Source organism: Choristoneura fumiferana, chromosome 10, assembly GCF_025370935.1.
Source record: "Choristoneura fumiferana chromosome 10, NRCan_CFum_1, whole genome shotgun sequence".
Classification (NCBI taxonomy): Eukaryota; Metazoa; Arthropoda; class Insecta; order Lepidoptera; family Tortricidae; genus Choristoneura; species Choristoneura fumiferana.
The window spans coordinates 7,054,599-7,077,499 of NC_133481.1; the positions used below are offsets into that span (position 1 = coordinate 7,054,599).

At 40.9% G+C, this 22,901-nt stretch overlaps 1 protein-coding gene across 1 annotated transcript in view; it reads right to left on the bottom strand.

Moving 5' to 3' along the window:
• Nucleotides 1–3,394: 3,394 nt before the first annotated feature.
• Nucleotides 3,395–22,901, bottom strand: part of tutl (immunoglobulin superfamily member turtle) — a 93,739-nt gene continuing 74,232 nt past the window's right edge. The window contains exons 9-20 of the mRNA XM_074093306.1: nt 22,063–22,213; nt 20,893–20,972; nt 18,085–18,265; nt 17,492–17,562; nt 16,483–16,674; nt 15,981–16,202; nt 15,177–15,285; nt 14,635–14,718; nt 11,151–11,336; nt 9,283–9,510; nt 4,421–4,507; nt 3,395–3,482 (exon numbers count right to left, since the gene is read on the bottom strand). Coding sequence (XP_073949407.1) covers nt 4,476–4,507; nt 9,283–9,510; nt 11,151–11,336; nt 14,635–14,718; nt 15,177–15,285; nt 15,981–16,202; nt 16,483–16,674; nt 17,492–17,562; nt 18,085–18,265; nt 20,893–20,972; nt 22,063–22,213 — 1,536 coding nt within the window. The 3' untranslated portion in view covers nt 3,395–3,482; nt 4,421–4,475. The remainder of the gene's footprint in view (nt 3,483–4,420; nt 4,508–9,282; nt 9,511–11,150; nt 11,337–14,634; nt 14,719–15,176; nt 15,286–15,980; nt 16,203–16,482; nt 16,675–17,491; nt 17,563–18,084; nt 18,266–20,892; nt 20,973–22,062; nt 22,214–22,901) is intronic.

A 22,901-nucleotide genomic window follows, 5' to 3' on the forward strand; every position in this document is an offset into this window, starting at 1 on the left:
TAAGTGTACTAGATGTACGTTTTCTGCGTGAATATCTATTGCTCATAGTAGCATTCACAATACACATTTTGGGGCTGGTCGGATCAGTCTGGTGTGGTGATTGGGGATCCACCGCCCGAACTCCACAGGACAGCCAGCAACGCAAAAATAACCTACACCGAAGCATAAATTCGTGCAAAATACATCGTGGCTCAAAATTTTATTAAGTAAATATTACAGTTGGTCAGTCGAAAAAATTGAGCACTTTTTAACGTATTATATTGCACAAATCGTCAACTCTATTATTTCTAAGTGTAATGCTATGGCTGGGGTTGCCTATCGAACCATGTTAGAAAAAAACATCTATGGAGTGTTGTTATACGTATCTTACATTCTAAGTGTGAACTAATGATGCGTCTGTGCGCGGGAACCGCGCGCCGCGCCGACAACGCGCGGGCGAGGCGCGCGCCACCCGGCGCGCTTGTTTCCTTGCAAGGACGCTCCATGCACGCATATACATAACTACTCCTTATTGTAACTACCTATCTATTACTTTAAGAGTTATTTTTTATTTCAATTTCTTTAAAGCGTACATTTTTATTCTTATTAGGAGGTCCTTAATACGAAATTCGTATCATTAACAAAACTTTCTGCGTTACAAGTAGGTACTAGAATAGTGCAATTTATATGCAAAATTAAACCAAAGGGCTATTCGATACGAAAAATAAACTAACAGCAAACGTAATTCTAAACAGTCTTCGCTATGACTGGTCAACTATAGGTGGGATCGCTCCAGGAACCGATACAATAACGATGCCTCGAAATAAAATTATAACAGACCAACCCGGTACCCGGATAATGGATAAATATACAAAAACAATTGACTGGACATTGCAATACTTAAAGTATTGAGCAGCGCGAGCCGAGAGCCGCACGGGCGCTTCAAAACTCCGGTCTTACCATACAAATAAATAAGTGTACAAGATAATATCTACTTATGTTTTTACATATGTACAGTTTAAAAATTATATAACGTAGGTACATAAATAAAATAATCAATAAATTTGTACTTGAAAATAATGCATTAATGAATTTGAAACGAAGTTCAATTTGCAATTTCTTGAACGTTATAAGACTAAAACCCTACTTAAAATTACTTTGTTGCATATTTTTGTAACCAAGCCTGCGTGGCCGGCGCTGAACCCGCCTGTTCGCTTGTAGTGCTGGGGCCGATTGCAGCTTGCTGGCTCGTTCAAACGACGTAGCTGATGGTACAGTATAGGTACATACAGCCGCCTCATGATTCGCAGCCCGCGGCCAGCCGAGCGCCGACCGCGCGGGCTCTAATATAAATTTGTATCTATAATTAGTTACAATACAATATAATTTGGTATGAGCGGTGTCGTGGATGCTTCCCCGCTCATACCTAAAGCGTTTAGGTGAACGTGTCTGCCGCACTGCCTGCTTGCCGGCCGGCGGTAAGGGCGCTCTCCCTATTATGGCACATCTTGGCTTCGTTTCAACTAACATACCTACTCATGTTTATTATCACGAGTGTTCTACTCGTGACCACGGCCATTGTAATGTGACTAAAACGTCGAGGTAAATACCTATTAAATGTCGTGTGTTTAGCGTGATAAGTTCCGTTTGTGGTATTTTAATTATGAGTGAAAATCGCGAGTTTTAAACATTAGTGTCTACTCATATTTTGCAATGAAATCGCTATATTTATATTTATTTGTTTTTATTTATACTGGTCGTGGATAAACGTCTTACTTCCAAATCAATAAGTAAGTGGTAATTTATTTTTAAAACAAAAGTAAAAATGTTTATTTCATGTAGTGTGTTATACAAAAAAACTTTTCATGAAGGAAAGCAAGCAAGCAGTGCGAATACAAAACGCCACGGCATCCACTTTCTACATACTTATATTACTTTTATTTTAACAGTCATTTGCTTCGAGTGACTGGAGTCATTGTTTCCTAAAAGCTATCATTAGATATCTAGTCGTCACCAGCGGCGATTGCGGGCTGGGGACCAAGGTGGGATGTTTACTCTAAGACGGCCGACACGTAACGGTCGGTAAAGTAACGGATGCAGTTCTAGCGCAGGCAGCTGCGCAGCGTCCTGCAACGCGTGTCACCAAACTGACGCGATGAAGACCCGCGGAGTCCTCGTCGACTCTACGGGCCCTGCTCCGCTCCGCTCTACGGCGCGGCCACATCGTTACGTGTACGGCCGCCGTCACGTGACAATACGAACGTATCAAACCATAATCGTATCTATTTCGGAGTATCGCCTCATCGAAGCAAAACTCGGTGGGCCGCTACTAGTGGTACTTTAAATCGGAGGCAAAATTGTCGGAAGAATCATGATTGTGCCCAATATAGTTCAATATCTCTTTCGATTTCGAAGTCGAACAAGGAAGTATCTACGCGTGACACCTAAACGGTACAAACATGTCGAGGGATATCGAATCTAGTTCGCGTCTGCTGACCGATTCTCATTGGTGTCCGGAAGGGCGTCTGCGGCACGAAGGACTCGTCAGCGGCCCGTCAGCAGACGCTCTCGGCGGGCGGCAACGGGGCGCGCGGCGCGAGGGGGGCGAGCGGGGACAGCGCGGCCAGCGCGTCGGTGGGCGGCTCGGGCGATCGGCGCCGCAGCGCCTGCCGCTTGCGGAACTGCAAGAACTCCTCTTTCATGGCCCGCACGCGCGCCTCCACGTCGTCTCGCTCGGCGCGCGGCCGCGGCCGCTCCGGCGTCGAGGGCGTGGGCGTGCGCGTGGCGCGGTCCCACTCGTAGTGCACGTCCACGGAGCCCGAGCCGGGGCGCGGCGGCGGCGCGGGTGGCGGCGGCCGGTACGGTGGCGGCCGCCACTCTGCCAGGCTGCCGGCGCGGCTGCTGCGGTTGTGCTGCGACGAGGACGCGTTCTTGCTGCCGAAGCCGCTGGACGAGGAGCGGCTCTCGGGCGACGCCTCGTGCGGCGGCGGCGGCTCGGGCGCGCGGCGCGCGTGGCGCGGCAGCGGGCGCCCGCGCGGTCGCAGGAACGCCTCGTGGGAGCCGCGCCGCAGCGAGCGCAGCCGGAAAGGCGACGGCGGCGTGGGGAACGAGCCCTCGCCGGAGCTCGGGAAGGGCACGGAGCTGAGGTCGGACACGTGCAGCGGTGACCACGGCGTCCAGGCGGCGGCCCACGGCGGCCAGGGCGGCCACGGCGGCCAGTGCAGCGCCATCGCGGGCGACGACGCCCGGAACAGCGGCGGCGCAGCGGACGGCCGCAAAGGCGCGCGCAGCCGCGGCAGGAAGCCCCCGTCGTCGGATGACGAGGGCGCGGGGACGGCGCGGGCGAGGGGGAGAGGGAGCCTGAAGGCGCGGGCGAGGGCGCCGCCCCCGCCGCCGCCGCCCAGCCCGCCACGGACCCCTCGCCGCAGCGCGACGCCGGCCATACCCAGTTGGCCGTGAACCGCAAACACACCACTATACTCGATATTCCGCGTTCTCTAAATCTGCAAACGTTAATGATTTAATTATAGAATCCAATCGCACTAAATGTGGTAGATGGTGGTATTTTTCCACCACCTGTTGTTAGGTAAACTCGAAGCAACTGAATCTTCACTCACTGTGGAACCTTTCCGTAGAAAGTCATTGTGGTATTGCACTATTTAACAAGGGAATTTATTATGTTATGACACTTACTGTGACTCAAATGAATCAAATGGTTCCATGACTTCCATGCTCATCAAAATAAAACTATACCCCCCCAAATTCAAAATTCATTCGTAATGTTCATGCACCAAATCAAACTTTAAAAAATCGTTCTAGTGCCTAGTTTCAGAGCAAATTCAATGTGACAGACAGACACTTGATTAATAAGGGTTCCTTTTCTCACTCGATGTATAGATCTCTCAAAATGTTTGAAAGTATAAGAATCTTCAACGTTGGGTAATTTGAATTTATAAAACTTTGAAGAGATTTTTTTTAAGGAAAATATGAGTTGAAGCCGATATGAGGAACACGTGCTCATTCAAAGTTTGCCATAATATATAATCAAACCAGTAAAGAAGAAGGTTTAGTCACTATTCAGTACTTTGGAGGACAATTTTTCTCAATAGGTTGAGATTGACCAGCTAAAAAAATACGTGTCCATTATTTTAGACTAACTCTCTAAATACCTAAGTATATCAAAATAAATCAAATTTCCAACATCCCAATGTGTATCTTTTTCGGATTGATTCATTCAAAAGAGAGTCACGCACCATACGTGCCATAGAGAACTGGAAGTGGGAGAGAGCTTTTAGTGTGCCGGTTTTAATTAGGTCTTAATTGGCAATGTACTAACCTGATTTCCTATAGGCAGCGAGGACAAACAGATGAAATTTTATAGAAATCAGAAATCTGTCAGTTTTCATGTCCAGTATAATATCCGTGTTCGTACAATACTCACTTCTTAAAAGGCACTTGAGTGCTGTCCGCGGCGCGAAGGTCCGTTATCCGCGCGGCTACCATGTTGTATGCTGCAAGCGAATTATTTCTGAACGTTAACGTAGCGTCATCGTCCCGCGCCCGCTGCGCCCCCGCCGCCGCCCCGCCACCGCGCCGCCACCCACCATATTGTCAACGTGAAAGCGAACATTCACCGAGACGGAGGTTGTAAAAAGCACGTCGCATGCGTCATATCATAAGCCTCCCATGCTTAACTTTCTAATGCGTCAGACGTCTCAACCCAACCTTTTCAAGTCAAGCTTTGAAGCTGACGCTGACCCGAACTAAGTAATACAGTATTAGTGTTGTTTAAACTTCAGTCTCGGTGCTTGATAGATACAACAATAAAAGCAAATAATGTTGTACATAATAGTTAATAAAGTTTTGATGAAATGTGTTACTTTCCATGGAGTGATGGTTGTACATTGCATTAAACTTATATAATTAAGTACTAATGAAATAAAATGGAACATGCTCAATTAGACGCAAGTATCAAATCTGCACAAGTTAAAAATACGTGACTGTAGGCACTACTTAGTTTTGCATATAAAAAGAGAAAATAAAAATAAATGATAGAAAAGAAAAAGAACAGAGAAAACAGAAACCATTCACTGAACTGTTACAAAAACTCAGGTACGTTGTTTAATTATAATTAAGTACAAGAATTTATAAACAAATGATGAACTACAGTTAGCACTCACTTACTCAATACTCATTCTCTATAATCCGGGCCGGTACGGACTTAAAAGTAAAACTACATAAAATAACAATTATCCAAAACGAAACAAAAAATAATCGAAGACTCATTTTGTCACAATGAATGATATGCCCTGTTCACGGGTTCCTGGCCTGAAAAGTTACCGATAAAACTAATAATGCTATGTTTATTGTTTCTCATCCGTCTTATCCAAAAACTTTATTTTCATAAGTTGGTAAGTAAGCAAGCTTAATGTCATGAAAGTAGGTGCGCTGCTAAATCTTCTACGATCGAAGTAAATATGAAAACTAGGGATTCCGACTATCACGACTTGTAAACTGTTTGGCTAGTTTACCTACAGATATAACTTTTTATTGAACAACTAAATTACATAAATTTAGGTAAGGCATGCAATAAAATATCGGATCTACTATGTTACCAAATGATGGCCCATGTTACACCGCAAAGAATAGGTGAGAATGAGCAGCTGAGGTGAATGCATGATGGTCGATGTGCAGTGTCATACTTGATGCCTCATCATCGACAATATGGTAAGTTAGTGAACTTGCTGTCTCAGTAACAATTTATGGTGTGTGTGTGTATTGATAGAGGCGATTTGCACCCGTTTCGTCAGCTACCACCGAAGAATTCTGAGACAGACTACTAGCGCCAGCAATGCCGTCTCCCGCTCAGGATCTTACTCCAGCTGTTAACTATTTTTAGTATTTGTTTTACTAGGTGCGCTTAAAATAATACTTTTCTGAGCTATCTAAATGCTATTCCCCATATTTTTGTACCGAACTCTGTGACGTCATTTCTTAATCAACTCAAATAACTCATTTATGTTAAAGCTATAAAAAAACCGGCCAAGAGCGTGTCGGACACGGCCGAAATAGGGTTCCGTAGCCATTACGAAAAAATTAAGTAATATTGTTCTAAGGATTTCGTATTTTGTACGGAATATTCCAAGTTTAGGTATATTTTATGGTGTACTGCCTTTTCGGCGAAATATTTTTCGCCAAATTTCACTTAGCAACCAACCTTTCGCCGAAGTTTCATTTGGCAAACCAATCCTTGGGATACCTTTGCTTCGCATTTTTCTTATTTCGCAACATTTTTATATTGCAAAATTTTACTTCATCACACTTTTATGTGGCAAACAATTATGTAGCAAATGATTGGCTAAGGCAAATAACAAATAGTCAAATAACATTTAGCCAATTTTTACACATAAGGTAGGTAGGTATATCAGTCATGATATATAAATAAAAAGAATAAATGTTAAATTATGTGGCGGTGAGCGAGCGAAGCGAGCGAGCAAGACGAGACTAGGCAGAAGCGACTTGGATAGGTTAGGTTCAGAAGGCTAAGGCGGGAGCGAAGCGTAGCGTAGCTTCCGCTTTAGCCTTCGATGTTAGGTTTTTTTTGTACCAGAACGGAAAAAAATCTTTGGCTTGCTTGCTTGTTTGCTTGCTAAATGAAGGAATGCCAATCAACGCATTTGACGAAAACACAATTGACATCTTAAAAAAATCCCAGGTAATAATTTGCATAATAATCATTTATCAAATCATTAGTTGGGAAATGATATCAGTGCGCAATGTTGAGTTGGGAAATGAAATTTCGCCTAAATAAAAATATGGGATAAATAGTTTGGGAGTTAATAATTTGCTAAATCATTTTCGCCAAAACATTAGTAAACCATATTTTATACATTATTGCTATTTACTCTTAAGCTACTAATAATTGTCAAGAAAACTTAACCGCTGTAGTTTTCCTTGTAAATTTGATTATACTGATTACCATCCTGAATTTTTCCACCCACCGGTTTAAAGTTTAGAAGGGGGGGACGCTCAATTTTAATGAAAATTTGCACTTAAAAGTTGAATATTTTGCAAACAAATCACTGAATCGAAAAATCGTTTTAACAACTCCCTAATGGTATTAAAAGACCTATCCAACGATACCCCACACTACAAGATTGGATAAGACAAAAAACACCCCCACTTTACGTCTATGGGAGGTAATTACTGTAAAAAAAATTTTTTATTATACCGGTTTGTCGGCATAGTTGACATATATTTGTGCAAAATTACAGCTTTCTAGCATTGATAGTCCCTGAGCACAGAATATATAATAGTACTAACGTACAGAATGACCACGCTACGCCCCGCACTGGTTCGAGTTACCCCACCCCTCAAGCGCAGATTGCAGGAAAACCGCAGGAAAGCAGCCGGGCCCGCAACGCTATGTATGTCGGCCGCACGACACTAAGTTCGGGAGCAATTATTTTGCGAAATGGTAACGGTACCCTACCTACTACCTTTTTCTAAATAAATAATGATTTTTGAAATTATCGCGATTAATACATGAAATAACTACCTACCGAATAATTCGTTTAAATTTGTAGTCGTATATCTATTGTAATTGAAAATAATAATGCTTAAATACACAGACAGACACATTTTAAGTAGGTTTAAATAAATAGGTAAGATTAACGATTACATTTATTTGCACTATCTTACCCATACCTACATATAAGTAGGTACCTTTAAATGACATTGGTAGCACTTATTAGGGTTTTGCGATAGTCAGCCCTGTGCATCTTACGCACACATTGACGCGTGTACAGACATCGTCGTGCCTAAATTCAAGAACGCGTATTTTGTACGGCGTGGCCGCCGTGTGCCCTGAGCAAAGCCGCGGACGGACAGACAGACAGACATAGCGAAACTATAAGGGTTCCGTTTTTGCCATTTTGGCTACGGAACCCTAAAAACAAATTATGGTGATTATTTTAAAAATTCATAGTCGAAATACCATATACGGGACTTATCACGCTATTTTTTAACCGACTTCAAAAAAAGGAGGAGGTTATCAATTCGGTTGTTTTTTTTTTTTTTTAATGTTTGTTACCTCAGAACTCCGTCATTTATGAACCGATTTGAATTTTTTTTTTTTAATTTGTCTAGGAATGCTTTCAATTAGGTCCCATAAGCAGCAAATTAGGATCTGATGATCGGATCTTAAGGAAATCGAGAAACTCTTCAAATATTGTAGGGACACCTATGGTAATTTGGATATATTTAGCAGTAACTCGTGCATTTGCTCTTACATATCATAATTTGGTGAAATGGAACTGATGATGAAGACCAGATTTGACCAACGGAACTACTACTATCAATAACAAGTATTTCACGGGTTAAATTTAAATTATCATGATTAATACTTACTAGATAAGCGACTAAGAAGAAGCTTTAAGTTAATGATTCTTTCGAACTGATCTGATGCTGAAGCCAGAAGGTAGGCAACGGAACTCTGTTATAAAACAACGTAACTAAGTCGTGTTTGGGCTTAATGGAATCGTTGTGAGATGTTCTTTGTCTATGAATCACTAAAAAGTGAGAAATAAAGAAATTTTTTAACAAAAAAGTAAAACCGACTACAAAAAAATAAAAAAAATAACAAAAAATGGAACCGACTACAAAACCCTTGAAAATATTTTTCTAGGTAAGTAGGTACGTACTAGCTCGAAGTCGGTGACTCAGCACGACCCAGCAGGAGGGATTGAAACCCACATAGTATGTAGGTGAGGTAGACGACTATTGTGAATTGTCCCACTCCTGCTGGCTCGTGCTGAGTCACCGACTTCGAGCTAGTACGTACCTACTTACCTAGAAAAATATTTTCAAGGGTTTTGTAGTCGGTTCCATTTTTTGTTATTTTTTTGTAGTCGGTTTTACTTTTTTGTTAAAAATTTTACACAAGTGTTATTTACCTCGACGTTTCGGCAACGTTACAGTTGCCGTGATCACGACACCCCACACTTCAGTCTACTCGTGACCATGGCGACTGTAACGTTGCCGAAACGTCGAGGTAAATAATACTTGTGTAAAAATAGCGTGATAAGTCCCGTATATGGTATTTTGACTATGAGTGAGAATCACGAAAGTTTAAAACGTTATATTTTAAAAATTATCTGGTTATCCACGTCAAAACTGTCTGAGGTTGATTAAGATAATATCATGGTGTTAGTTAAGACGTTAACAGCAGTTGCAGGATCGTTTTTGCGGAGACGGTCGCCGCGGCGGGGCGAGGCGGCCGGCGGCCGGCGGCGCCGCGCTCACCTTTCTCCTGCTTGCGGCGCTTGCGCTTGTTGCAGATCTTGACCGCGCACACTGAGAGGATGATGGCCACGATGAAGAAGAGGATCCCGCCGACCACGCCCGCCGTGATGGCCTTGTGCTTCACGCGCGCCGGCACCGGGAATTTCACCTCCTCGGAGCTTTCGTAGCTGCTCGCCGAGTTAGCCAGCACGCGGAAGTAGTACGTCCGACCGCCCACCAGGTTTTTCACTAGAAATTTTTAAGAGGCGCTTGAAATAAAGAATAGATATAGGTAGTGCCACAAGTGTTGAAGTGAATGATTACACACACAGCCAAAAAAGATCTGATTGCCAATAGGAGAATGAATGAAATGAATGAGTAAATGTCAAAATCCTGCTGTCTTTAAACGACATGTTGTAGCTGTGTGCGTAATCATTCACTTCAACTCTCGTGGCACTATCTATACACATGTAGATTAGTGTAAAGGCCTGACTGGAGTTACGTTAATGCTGCGCGATTATAGCCTCGCGGCTACACAGAACTAAAAAAAGAGTAGAAATTTTCGCCATTTTTCGGCTCTCCTGAAATTACGGCGGATACCTATTCAGTGTTTTCATAGTTTTTAATTCCCGGTACCTATTCAATAGCAAAATACGATTCTTAGGCCGCCTATTGCTCACCTTGTAATTTTATTCATTTGTTTTCTGTATCGCTTACTATGTCTGGTGTACAATAAAGAGTCTTTGTATTGTATTGTATTATTTTTGAACAACAATCAAACAAAACAAATTATAAGGATTGAGGAACCTATTTTGCTAAAATAATTCCAGCGGCGTTTCGTTATAGAATGTGACAGGAAAATATAGCGTATATACATATTTTTTATGTATGATGCATAACTTTTTACAGAGTAGTCCTTAATCTAGGTATTAGTTTGAAGTCGGTGCCTCAGTACTAGCCATCAGGAGTGGACCTATAGGCGTCTACCTGATGGGCTTCTATCACTCCTGATGGCTAGCACTAGCACCTGCGGGAGCTGATGAAAGCCCATCAGGTAGACGCCTGATGGCTAGTACTAATGCATCGACTTCAAACTAGTAAGTACTTAGATTAAGGTTAAATAGGAGAGAAAGGAGAAAAAGGTTTATTATTTTTTTGTTTTTCGGTTTTTTCTGCGATTTAATTTTTTTGTTAAAGTTTTTTTTATCCCTAGACAGTTTTGAACATATCAATATAGGCATACAAGGTGTTAATGAAATAACTGAAAACCTCAGACACCCCAAAAATATTTTTTCATTTTGAGTAAGTTCATTGAATTTATTTTTGAATATCTTCATTATTTTAAAAGATATTGGTGTGTTTTGCTAAGTCAGTCTACTTTGTTGCTAACTGTCCATCGGAGGACAATTTGCCAGTGTCTAGTAGTTTTTGCCGTTGTACGGTAAAAAATTCTAGAAAACGAAATATGAGAGGTAATGGTGGATGAACGATGACCTACTTTATTTCTAACTCTACACTCATGATTTGTATTTGTCAGTTGCACTTTGACGTTTTTAGAAGAAAGTCACACATGGACAACAAACCGGCCAGTGTTAAATTATCGAAATAGTATGCAACCTCGTTAAAATATTAAATTGGCGCCTGTTGCAGCTTTTAAATTTTAGACTGGGCACAATAAAAATGGGATTTTAAAACACAAACACAACCTAATATACCTATACTGCTGAGTCTAACAAAACATCAAATTTGTCAAGGGATAATGAGTACCTAGATATCCCGATATTTTTTGACGTGTTTTTAGTCATATACCTCGCGCTTTCAGCTGACGTTTCTATTCCTCTTATTAATAGTTCTGTGGATTCAAAAGTTGGGATTGCGATTTCGCTCACCGAGATAGCTGGTCTCCTCGGGGCGGATCTGCCCGCGGTTGAGGGTCTTCCACTGCGCATCGGTGCGGTACTTGATGGTATAGTACTGCACGAGCTGCGCGCGCTCCAGCGGCGCCTGCCACGTGATCAGGAACCCGTTGTGCACCTCCGTCACCGTCAGGTTGCGCGGCGGACCCGACTTCGGACCTGGCGGCGGTACAACCGGCTACAGGGGGGCTACTACGAATTCGTAAATCGAAGTTCATATAGTACCGTCCCTCTCACTCTCGTATTAAATAATATAAGCGTCAGCGGGACGGCGAGGTACGAAGTTCGAATTTTGGCAATCACTATAGGCCTTAGATCTAAATAGGCTGAGAGTTATTCAGCGAGATATGGAGAGAGTTATGCTCGGGGTTTCTCGACGGAATCGAATTAGAAATGAGGAGATACGTAGAAGAACAAAGGTCACCGACATAGCCCCGCGAATTAGCTCGTTGAAGTCGCAATAGGCAAGCCATATAGCACGGAGGACAGATGGCCGTTGGGGCCAAAAAGTTCTCAAGTGGAGACCACTGATCGGCAAGCACAGAGTAGGACGTCCGCCAACGAGGTGGACGGATGACCTGGTTAAAGCCGCGGGTTCTCGGTGGATGCAAGCCGCTGCTAACCAAGGCAACTGGGGGTCTGGGGGAGGCCTATGTCCAACAGTGGACGTCCTACGGCTGAGATGAAGAAGATGGGTGTTGCCAAAGAAACTGTAGAATAGAATATTGATTGTCTTTGATAGCTGTTCGATAGCAAAAATATCCACAGGCCAACACAATATATATATATATATAAATTTATTTTTACACGGAATAGAAAAAACAAGGGTAAGTGGCATGGCAACGATATACTCGTAGGTATGCCGATCATACAATCAATCAAATTTTTGGGTCATAGGCGTCACATACCTAACAGGTATAATTATCATCACCACATATATAGGTAGAAAATAGGTACTAAATAGAAACCTAAGGTTCGAAGGGGAAGTTTTATGTCGACAGTTACACGGATGGATATGGTACACATTTTTCACCTTGTTGCATTGCAATACAGAGCTTGGCAAATGTAGTATATTTTAATAATGTAACTAGCTGTTGCCCGCGACTCTGTCCGCGTAGAAGTATGAAAAATAGTTTAGGTACATCCTATTCTCCGACCTACCGAATATACCTACCTACACAAAAAATTTCATGAAAAACGGTCAAGCTGTTTCGGAGGAGTTTGGTCATAAACATTGTAACCCGAGAATTTTATATACTTAATATTAGATAATTAAGAGGAAAACGAATAAAAGATCACTTTTTCAGCTTGCCTCAATAATTTTTCGAAAATGCGAGCGACTAGCCTGGTTCTTTTATGCGAAAATAAGCAGCGCCAAGACATCTTCACTACAAGGATTATCAACTTTTCAAGCGTCTGCTATAGACTCCACAAACAACTTCCCCAAAGTTTACATAAAACTTTTTTTCACACCTCTCCTTCAGAAAAGTAACTTTTCCTCCCTGTCGAGAGGGAGCAAAGTGCAACTTTTCTGTTCAAGGCTTTTCTTAGTATAGCACACGGCACGGAATGCCGAGGACCTGGGTTCGATTCCCAGCGCTGGTCTTATTTTTCTGGTTTTTCTGTGCATCTATATTTCAGTTTGTATTTTCGATATAGGTTTTACGGGATGACCGTAAAAGTAACAAAAATTTGGAATTTAAATAAAAAATCCAAACAGATTCCAAAAAACCAAGCTTTTCTAAGTGTTTTATTCCAAATGCCATTTTTTGAAGTTGATAATTGTAAAGCCACGCTATTTTCTATGCTGGTTGTTTTTTAATTATATTTAGAATTATTTTTTTCAATTTATAACTATATACTTAATTTGTATCAAGGCCCATATATTGTACCACCAGCGGAGCATTGTCACAGCGGAGCATGCAAAAATATCTGACACGTCCTTCCGGCCCTAGAAATAGAATCGTATCAGATATTTATGCACGCTTGTTGTGTCAGAAATTGGTGCTGGTGATTGTACCTACATCCAATATTGCTACCTACAATTAATCGAAACTAATTTTGTTCAAATAAGGTGGCGTACATACATGTAATTAAATGAGATTTACATAGTTACCAACACAATGTACGAGTACACACACGTGACACGTAAAAATGATAAATAAATAAGGATATATGCTACTAATTATTTAAATTATTTAAATGACTGCTTCTGACATGTAAATCAATTCATATAATTACAAAGTATTAAACAGTAAATGGAAGAGATAGAGCTGTACAGAAATATTGCAAAATATATTTTAAGCTATCTAATAGAGCCAGCACAGACAACTGCCGTGCGTTCCTATTGCAAATACTGCAATATAACTACCTACCGCTCTTTAATTTTTTCATCTCTCCTGTTCGGAAAGTTTAATTTTCATGGGGAGATAGCCGGGTGGAAAATCGCGTTTTCAACTAGGGTGGAGTTTTTTTTTTAATTTTTCGGTTAGCCACGGAGTCGAAGATAATGAGGGCTATCGTGTATGAATTCGCCGCTAGAGGCGCTAGTGTAGCGTCAGGTCTCAGAAATGTCAAATGTCATAGTTTTTGGGTGAGCTACGCAGGTTTATTTATAATTAGAATAATTTTGTGAATATTTTGCAATACCTGAAATTAATTATGCAATTATGCGTTACGGGGCAATGAATGTCTGTGTTTTGAGACAGTTTTGTATTTCGGAAACTTTTGTCCTCCCTTTTTTTTCCCAACAAAATGGGACTACGCAACACTTTGGTTGCTCGATATTTTTATGATACGGTTTTAAGGTGTATTAAATGTGATCTTAATGTAAACTTTGTTTTCACGCCCGTAATAACAGACTGAAAGCCATACTTAAAAACCTCACACAACAGTACGCCATCTAGTGAGACAAAAAACGATAGCCCTCATTGAGTTACGTCAGTGACACTTTTTTTTTTCATAGTTGAAATGAAAAGTAGAGTGTCTAACTCGGGTGAAATTACCCATTTCCCCTCGAACTATTAGCCAGAAATATCTCTGCTGAAATGGGTTACTTTCCACCCTTGGTTATCAATCTACTATACCATTGCAGTAGGCAAAACTGCAAAACAGCTGTTTGGCAGTCAGAATGCAGACCCTCTGTACTGGCTCTTAAAGCTAGAAAAGTGGAAGTGGTGAGAGTACGCCTTATGTCTAATTTTAAAGGGTTAAATATTTTATAAGGCCTCTCCTCGTTCTCTGTGTGTCAAAGGGCTCATCTCTGGTCAAAAATAATAAGTTCGATGAACTTGTGAATGTGCAAGCACGACGTCAATTTATTTTTACGCGAGTGAGGGCGACGTGAGAAACAAATAGCGAAACGTCATTTTACTAAATTATTTCTGTCCAGAAACAGCCCTGTAGCTTGTATAAAGTGTTAGAAGCGTGCTTGTGTGCGTGCGAAGTAGGTAAGTACCAGTAGCCTCGGGTGCGGTGGGAAATACTCTATCGTCCGGCGGGCCCGCGAGCGTGGGCGCCGGCTTCGGCTTAGCGCCTACATCTACAACCAAACGGCTCGTTACACCCCATACACAAACACCATCCCATCTGAAACTTGTGTTGTTATTATTGCACAGATTTAAGGATAACATCTTCCACCGTGTGGCTTCGATAAACAATGAGTCGGTACGTCTACTATGGGGTTTTGTTTTGGAGTCAGTCATTCAGTTCGGAGAATGGAGTCACGAATATATGAGAGCTGTTTATATTGATGCTCGAAAATAATCTAAACACTTTGTTTTTGTTACAGTAGTTTCAACGCTTTGTACCGGATTCACTGTTTATGAAAGCCTTCTGAGTAAATGCTAATGCGTTAAAAATCCACTTGAGAACACTTAATCTGATTTGGCATCAAATTAAGAACTCTTAAGTGGTTTTTAGAACATTCAATAATAATGCTAGGTACTAAATGTAATGTAGCCAACAAAATGAACCGTGTAGGTACGAAATAAATCTTACCAAGAGTCCTTATAGTAATGGCTTTGCTCATCATTCCTTCCCCTATCGTGTTTTTGCTGTTCACTTGAAACTCGTACGTCGTTCCTGGTTGAAGGCGATTGATCGTTACCTGTTCAACAATATTGCTGGTTTTATTTTAAAAGATGCTTGGTACTTCGCTACTTTATTACTTCGTCTTGCAGAATTATTAACTTAATCAATATTTTTTAAGGGACACCGCAAATATCAAAACATTTCGACAATACAAAACGAGCTTAATTAAGATCCAATGAGTGTCTAACTATAATAAATCTTAAAATATACAGTTTGAAAATGCACGTCATTTTACTCGTGAGTCAGTGAATAACGATGTCAGTTTAGGATCTAAATTTATGAGTGTAATTTCTCTAAGTTCATTGTGCCTACGGGTGTCATCGTCATTCAGTCACGGTGGTCTTTATTTATGAAACATGATTAGGTTATTCAAATTAAGGGCATTTTACAGACTCTGCTGGTTCATTAATTACAACTACTTGCACAGATTCCTGTATAGCTTAAGAACTACATACATACTTAGATTCTTTAAAAACAACAGAATCCGGGTTCATAATCTTACAACACTAGCGGGCCGGCCAAAACCTTCTGATCGGTGATGATGTAAATTGCTGACCGGGCATTCATACTGATCCGGGTCGATAGGTATGTGACGACTGGTGTATTGCATTCTAAGCCTTCTGATTTTAAATGTTTTCTGTTATATGTATTCTGTGTGGTGCTTAGAACAGAATCGGTAGGTTTGTGTCTGTCCTAACAAGCGGTACTGACCGAGGTGGCGCCGGAAGGCGTGACGGGGACCTTGGTCCACTCGGAGAAGCCCCCCTCGCGGTACCAGATGGTGTAGTCCTGCTTGTAGTCGGGCCCGCCGGCGTACCCGGGCTGCCAGCGCAGCGTCACCTGGAACTCGGTAGCGGCGCCGGACACGTTGTACGGCGCGTGCGGCTGCGTGCCCTCTATCACCAGCTGCGTGTCCGCCGTTATCGTTGCCACCTGTGACAAAACAAAAACAATAGCTTATTTTTTTTACGAAAAATATTGGCTCATGCATTCTATTTTTGACCACCTTGGCCGCTCCGAAATATCTTATGGCGACTGTACAATATAGGTACTATTATGACGTCGTCTAGTGCATTCTGCGCCTGAACCTACCTCGTTGGAGGCCACGCACTGGTAGATGCCGAAGTCCTGGCGGCGTAGCGCATCGATAGTGTTCTTCCTCAGCGGCAAGCCATCTCCGCCTCCTGCGGCGCCCACCTCCAGTCAGACCCACCTCGTTGGACGCCACGCACTGGTAGATGCCGAAGTCCTGGCGGCGCAGCGTGTCGATGGTGATGTTCCCGCCGAGCGCACGCACGCGGTTCTTCTGCAGCGGCAGGCCGTCGCGCCGCCGCCACGCCACGCTCGGCCGCTGCGTGCCCTCCGCCTCCTGCGCCTCGCAGTGCATCTCTACTGTCTCGCCCACCTAACGAAACACACTCTAAGTAAGTAGGTAACTAAACTATTTATTCCACAGTACCCAATACCCGCGGCTATGCCCGCGTAAATCATTAGGTCTAGCAGACCTAGCAGTTGAATTGAAATTTAGAGATTTCACAAAAACTCCCGTGAGAATCCCCAAAACTTTCATCGTGGATCGTTTTATTGATGTTGCATACTCGTATTACTACAGCAGGTATGGTATTTTATAAAAGTATAGTAACACTTGCGCCTAATTTCATGTCACTAATCCTAGCGGTTGAGAGTTTTCAATTTCATCCCGATTTTCTGGAAATATCAGGATAAAAAGTAGCCTATTTATGTGTTATTTCAGACGTCTAGCTATGTGAGTTCCAAATTTAATCAAAATCTGTCTAACAGTTTTAGTGTAAAAGAATATCAAACACACAGACGCACGCACACACTAATTTTCCATTTGTTATAAGTATTACTATTAGTAGGACTATCTTACGCCCGAAGCTATAAGTAGGCAGCAACTACTAACTAAATATAAGACTAGTTTCCTATCTCTAAAATAAAAGAAAATGCCTTCTTATTGAGTGCAATTCTATGATTCTCAAAAAATTCGCCCGCCCTGAGATCTCTTGCTAACTATTAACTTAGTTAACTATTGACTGAATAGTGGTCTGTTTCAAAGACCCTTCAGTTTTCACAGCTTTATTTATGTATTTAATTTACTATATTCACATATACTTAAATGTATACTTACGCATAAATTTTAAGGAAATCTTTAGAAATAACTACTGACACTACGAGTATAATTAAGACTTTTATGAACTTACCTTTCTTTGATATAAGGGTTCAGGCTCAACTGTAAATGCTGGTGGCTTACGAACTAGTACTTCCATCGGACCTGGGAACAAACCATTTTATTTAGCATTCTGTAACGGGTCAATAGAAATTTAAGTAAGGCTCGAGCTTTCATGTTTTAATATAGAGGTTCTACGATAGCGGTATACAGTATGATAGTGATAGCTTCAAACAACTGTAACAACAACATATCGAAGACGGCTAGCTAAAAAACCAATAGACGTTTAAAAACCTTATGTGTATTGTGCAATCAGAAGCACTAATGGACTCTCAGAATAACTTGATAAGTGGGCTTGCAAGATCTGGAACTGGCAACCTTAACTCAGGTTCTACTAAACTCAGGTTTGGTTAGTATTTTTTTAACGCCATAGCCATACCGTGAAATCGGCTCGAACGTACCTATACAAGACATTTTAGATTAAAGGTCCTAGAGGTAGACCCTTATTGCTTTCTTTATATACGTACGTAGACCCGTTGCCGGTTTTTGCCGACCCCTGGCGGTTATTATAGATCTCTTCTGTTCTAGATGTTGAGCGAACTGAAATGCTGTGAGGCCAGCTCATACCTGAGGAGCCCTGCGTGCCCTGCGCGTTGTAAGGCGTGCACGTGTAGCGTCCCTGGTGGTTCTGGTTGACGCGCGTGAACAGCAGCGAGCCGTTGTTCATGATGACGATGTCCTTGGTCTGATACGGTTCCAGCAGACGCTTGTCCTTCGTCCACGTCACGTACTGTAGCGGCGGGTTGGCCTGCGCAGCGCAACAGAATCACGATGATTAGGCCTCATTCGCAAGAGCTTTTTAAACGTCCGTTAAAAAAGCGTTTAAATAGAACAAACTAATCATTTATTAATCTGATCTGGTAGCAAGGTGAATGGTTGTGTAGCTCGGAGGATGAACTCTGGTTGAGTTCGAAACGCGTCAGAGTAGTGTGGAGGTGGAGGAGCTGCATGAAAACACATTTGTTGCATGCTATCATAAGGTCGCGGGTGAGCAAAGTAATTGTTTCTAGTTCACTGATATGGATCTCCGCAAAGTAACGTCTGATTCAATAGTTTATATAAATAATTTATTAGTAAGGTACTTATGTCTATTTGGGTAGGTGCTCACCTACAATAACACAACCCAATTGCTCGTTTTTACTTTCTCGTCTTAAGTATAAATAGAAAATTAACATTTGGGGTCAGTGGACTTGAATGCTGATGTCAATACGGTTATTAAAGCGAATTCCGGGATTACGATTAGTCTACAATTTACTACTAAGGTAATGTGGTTTATAAATTTCACTATATCAGAAAAATCTAAACTGTATGATGTGAAGTTACTAAGAATATATCCATAACAACTTTTACTATTAAATATCTTCTTATATATTATTATCTATATATAATAAAAATACAAGTCCTGATTCATTAATTACTGACTCACCAACGCCCAAACCAAACCCTTGAACCTAGAAGGATGAAATTTTGCACAGCGGTGTACACGACATGTACACGAGATAATAAAGGATTTTTCGAAATTCATCCCCTAAGGGGGTATAAAGGGGGGGAGAGCGTTAGTATGTAAAATTGTTATTTCTACAGTTGTGACTGAAATTCGGGAAAAACATTCTTTAAAAAATATAAGTGAAAGCGTATTTCACCATTATTGAAAATTCTACCCTTAAAGGGTAATAAGGGGGGGGGGGTGAAAATTTGTATGGGAAAAATGTTATTATTGAAGATATCATTATAAAACTTTGTGAAATTGCTCTTAAACATAAATAAACAAATATGTGTATCACTGTTTTTGAAAATTCTACCTCTGAGGGGGTTAAAAGGGGGGAGGAAGTTAGTACGGAAACATGTTATTTTAATTTAGTAATATGTTGAATGTGCGTGTAGTTTTAAAGACAAATGAAAGAACACAATTGGTTTCACATTTTTTGATAATTCTACCCCTAAAGAGTGTAAAAGGGGGATGGAAGTTTGCATGAGAATTTTTTTATTTTTGAAATTATGATTCTGAAATTTTGTGAATATTTCTTGAACAGAATTAAGAGAATACGTGATTCATCACTTTTGAAAATTTTTAACCCTAAGGGGGTAAAAAGGGAAATGAAAATGTGTATAAGTTGTTGTACGTGTTACGAAATCTAGAGAAATCTTTCTTCAAATCAAATAAAAGAACAAGCATCTCATATTTCTTAACAATTCTAAAGGCTTTAAAAGGGGGATGGAAGTCTGCATTAGAATAAATGTTATTTTTGAAGTTATGATTCATAAATTAAGTGAACAACTCGAATAGAATTAAGAGAGTACGTGATTAACTATTTTTAAAAATTTCACCACTGAGGGGGTAAAAAGGGAGATGGATATTTGTATAAGAAAATCTTTATTTTTTATGTTATGATTTATGCTTTTAAGTTCGGAGCAGATTTTCAAAATTCCTTCAATAATAGAAAATTTCAAAATAAATCAAAACAGTTACTCATGTCCCACGGGAATTTAATAATTTCGCGCGATAAAAGTAGAGCATGTCAGTCAAAAACAATGTAGCTTTTTATTAGAGAAAAAAAAATGGTGTAAGTAAATGTAGTGACTAAACTTATTTCTATCTCTTGGGAATTTTGCATTTTTCCAATAAAAAAGTAGGTAGCCAAAGTTAGTCAAGAACTGTAAAAGTTATTCGCTTTGAAGTGAAGGATTTTTTTCAATCGATCTTAAGAGTTATATCTATCCCGCGGGAACTTTGCAATTTCCTTAGGAAAAAGAAGTCTGTTTCAACTCGATCACGGACATTATAGCTTTCTATAGAATTGACTTATTCTTATGCCGCGGGAATTATCCTATATCGCGCACGAAGCCGCGGGCAAAAGGAACACGTAGTTTTCTAAAATTCCACCCCTGAAAATGTGAAGCAGGGGTTCAAAGTTTGTGCGAATTATAATTTAGGTAGGTTGATTTTTGCATTCGAAAATTTGCACCATTTGTCTAACACAATGTCTGTCTGTATCTGTACTCGTATTTCCATAATAATTCTTCAAAAAAATCAATCAAAACACGAAATTGGATCCTAGAAAGTATATCTTTGTTACCCTAAATTTAACGCGAGCGAAGCCGCGGGCAAAAGCTTAAATAAATAAAGTAACAGCACAAGTAAGAAATATTCTTCTATCCATAAATTACCTTCCTCAGACATTAAGAGGGAGGTCTGGCAACAAAGACAAACGAAACAATAAAAATAATATGGGTAAAACTACACTATACGAGTAGTTTGGTTTTCAATCAATCGGTATGATACTTTAACGGGCGCAGTAGCTGTGGCTGCACTGTCTCAAATTACACTGGTACGTTTCCCACCCTGTCAAGCGTGGTCCGTATCGCATTTAGTACCTTGATGTAGCACTGCACCACTCCGGCCAGCCGGAACGGCAGGTACTGCACCGTCGGCGTAAACGTCACCTTCGCCGGGTCTGCAACACGACACCTATTTATTACCACTATGAGTATGTTTGCCAAGGGCTTATCATATCATTGCCGGTCTTTAAACGTCCCTCTGCTTGATACTGGTTTTCAGAATAAGAAGGTTTGGGTTGAAGTTCCCACGCGGGCCCAGTGCAGATTAGAAACTTTACAGATCAATTTGCTTTTACTGTTTCCTTCGCTGCAAGCCTTGGGGTTTTCAAGTGTAATTTCGTACATATGTAATTTATATAAATTCCGAAATTTTACGAGTTGTGGTGAACCTCGATTCGAATCTCCAACTCTTTGCTTGAGAGGGCTTAAGTCGAACCAGTAGGCTCAAAAATCAATAAATAACAACGGATTATTGTGATTGTTTCTTAAGAATATTACATTGCACTAGTGCGTTCAGTAATTCAGTAAAGTCTATGACAATACAAAACAATGTGCGCGCTTTAAAAGCAAGATCGGAAGTACGTAACGTCGACATTGGTTCAGGTACCTCTAGTACATATGTAAGTACATACAAACTAAAAGTATTTTAGTCACTTATGTGGCTTAGGTACGTATAAAATACCAACAAATTAAGTGACTGGAGTTTTTTAAAATCCAGAGTTCTAAACAAAACGAATACCTACCTACGTGAGAGATTAAGGCACACAGTGGTGTATTTTATTTGTTTCTTTCCAGTAGTTACCTACCGTTATTAACAGATGGGAATCTGTAATTATGTACTTTAAAGTAGGTACGAGTAGATCTAGTATCAAATTAACGTAAAAGGATTGATGAGGTGTACCTACTATGATAGGTACTTATTTTTATCCATGAATGGTTAGACTTGCGGTACTGGATTTCGAATTCGAACGGGACCGACTAGGTCTATAAGTACTCTATACTTGTTTTTCCAGGAGCAAACGGTCCGATACACTAAGTAGGTACCTACAAACCGTTTTGGTCACGTCGACTTCCAGGTACTTAATTATTTTAAGATTTTAATTTTGCAAAATCTTAAATTATGAGCAAAATAATTGTCCCGAAATACTTTGTTCGTACCTATGTTTGTTTATTTATAAACGTAGCAAAATCGCATTAGAGTATTACATTCAACGTTGAGGTAGGCAGAGGCGCTCTGCGGGTCGCCGATGCCGTTGGAAACCTCGCACAAGTACTGGCCGGAGTCGTCGGCCGCCACCGGGTTGATGACGAGCGCGCCGTCGCGGCGGATCGTCACGCGCGTCTCTAGAGCTGCCACCTGTAATACATAATCTCACATACTCGTATGCACGCCTTTGCCAAGTTCCAAGTTTATGGAACTGGCAACCCTAGCAACGAAGGCGGGTAGGAAGAGACTGCAGGGCTACTACGAAACTCGAAGTTCGTGTCGTGCGGTCCCTCTGACACTTATACTATTTAATACGAGAGCGAGAGGGACGGTACGATACGAACTTCGAGTTTCGTAGTAGCCCTGCTGAATGAGATAGTAATTTCGTCGATGATACTACAATGCCGCGTAACGTACAAAAGTAGCAAATTTGAGATGTCGCGGCTGGTAGGTTTTTTTTTTAAATATAAAATAGGCTTACGTTTGGCCTCAATCTCGCTTGATGGAAGGCGAAGATGAGGTCTAAGATGGTACAACTTGGCCTAGAAGGTGGGGAAGGTATATAGGTATAAAAAATGTCTGGTCAGATATACGGCAATAGCCATTATTGGTCAGGTCACTCGGTGTTGTAGTATCATCGACGATTATCGTTCGACGAAAAAAGTGGAGATAGCGATTGTGATTATGAGTGATCTGAGGTTTAGGACATCATGTGGGTTAATTTTTGCTTCAAGTGGTCCTTAGTCATTTTAGGAAAACAGTTGAAACTGAGTTTTTAAAGAAGTTATTTTACGTTTAATTTTCTATAAGGTGAAACGTTAATTTAAAAAGGATTAGT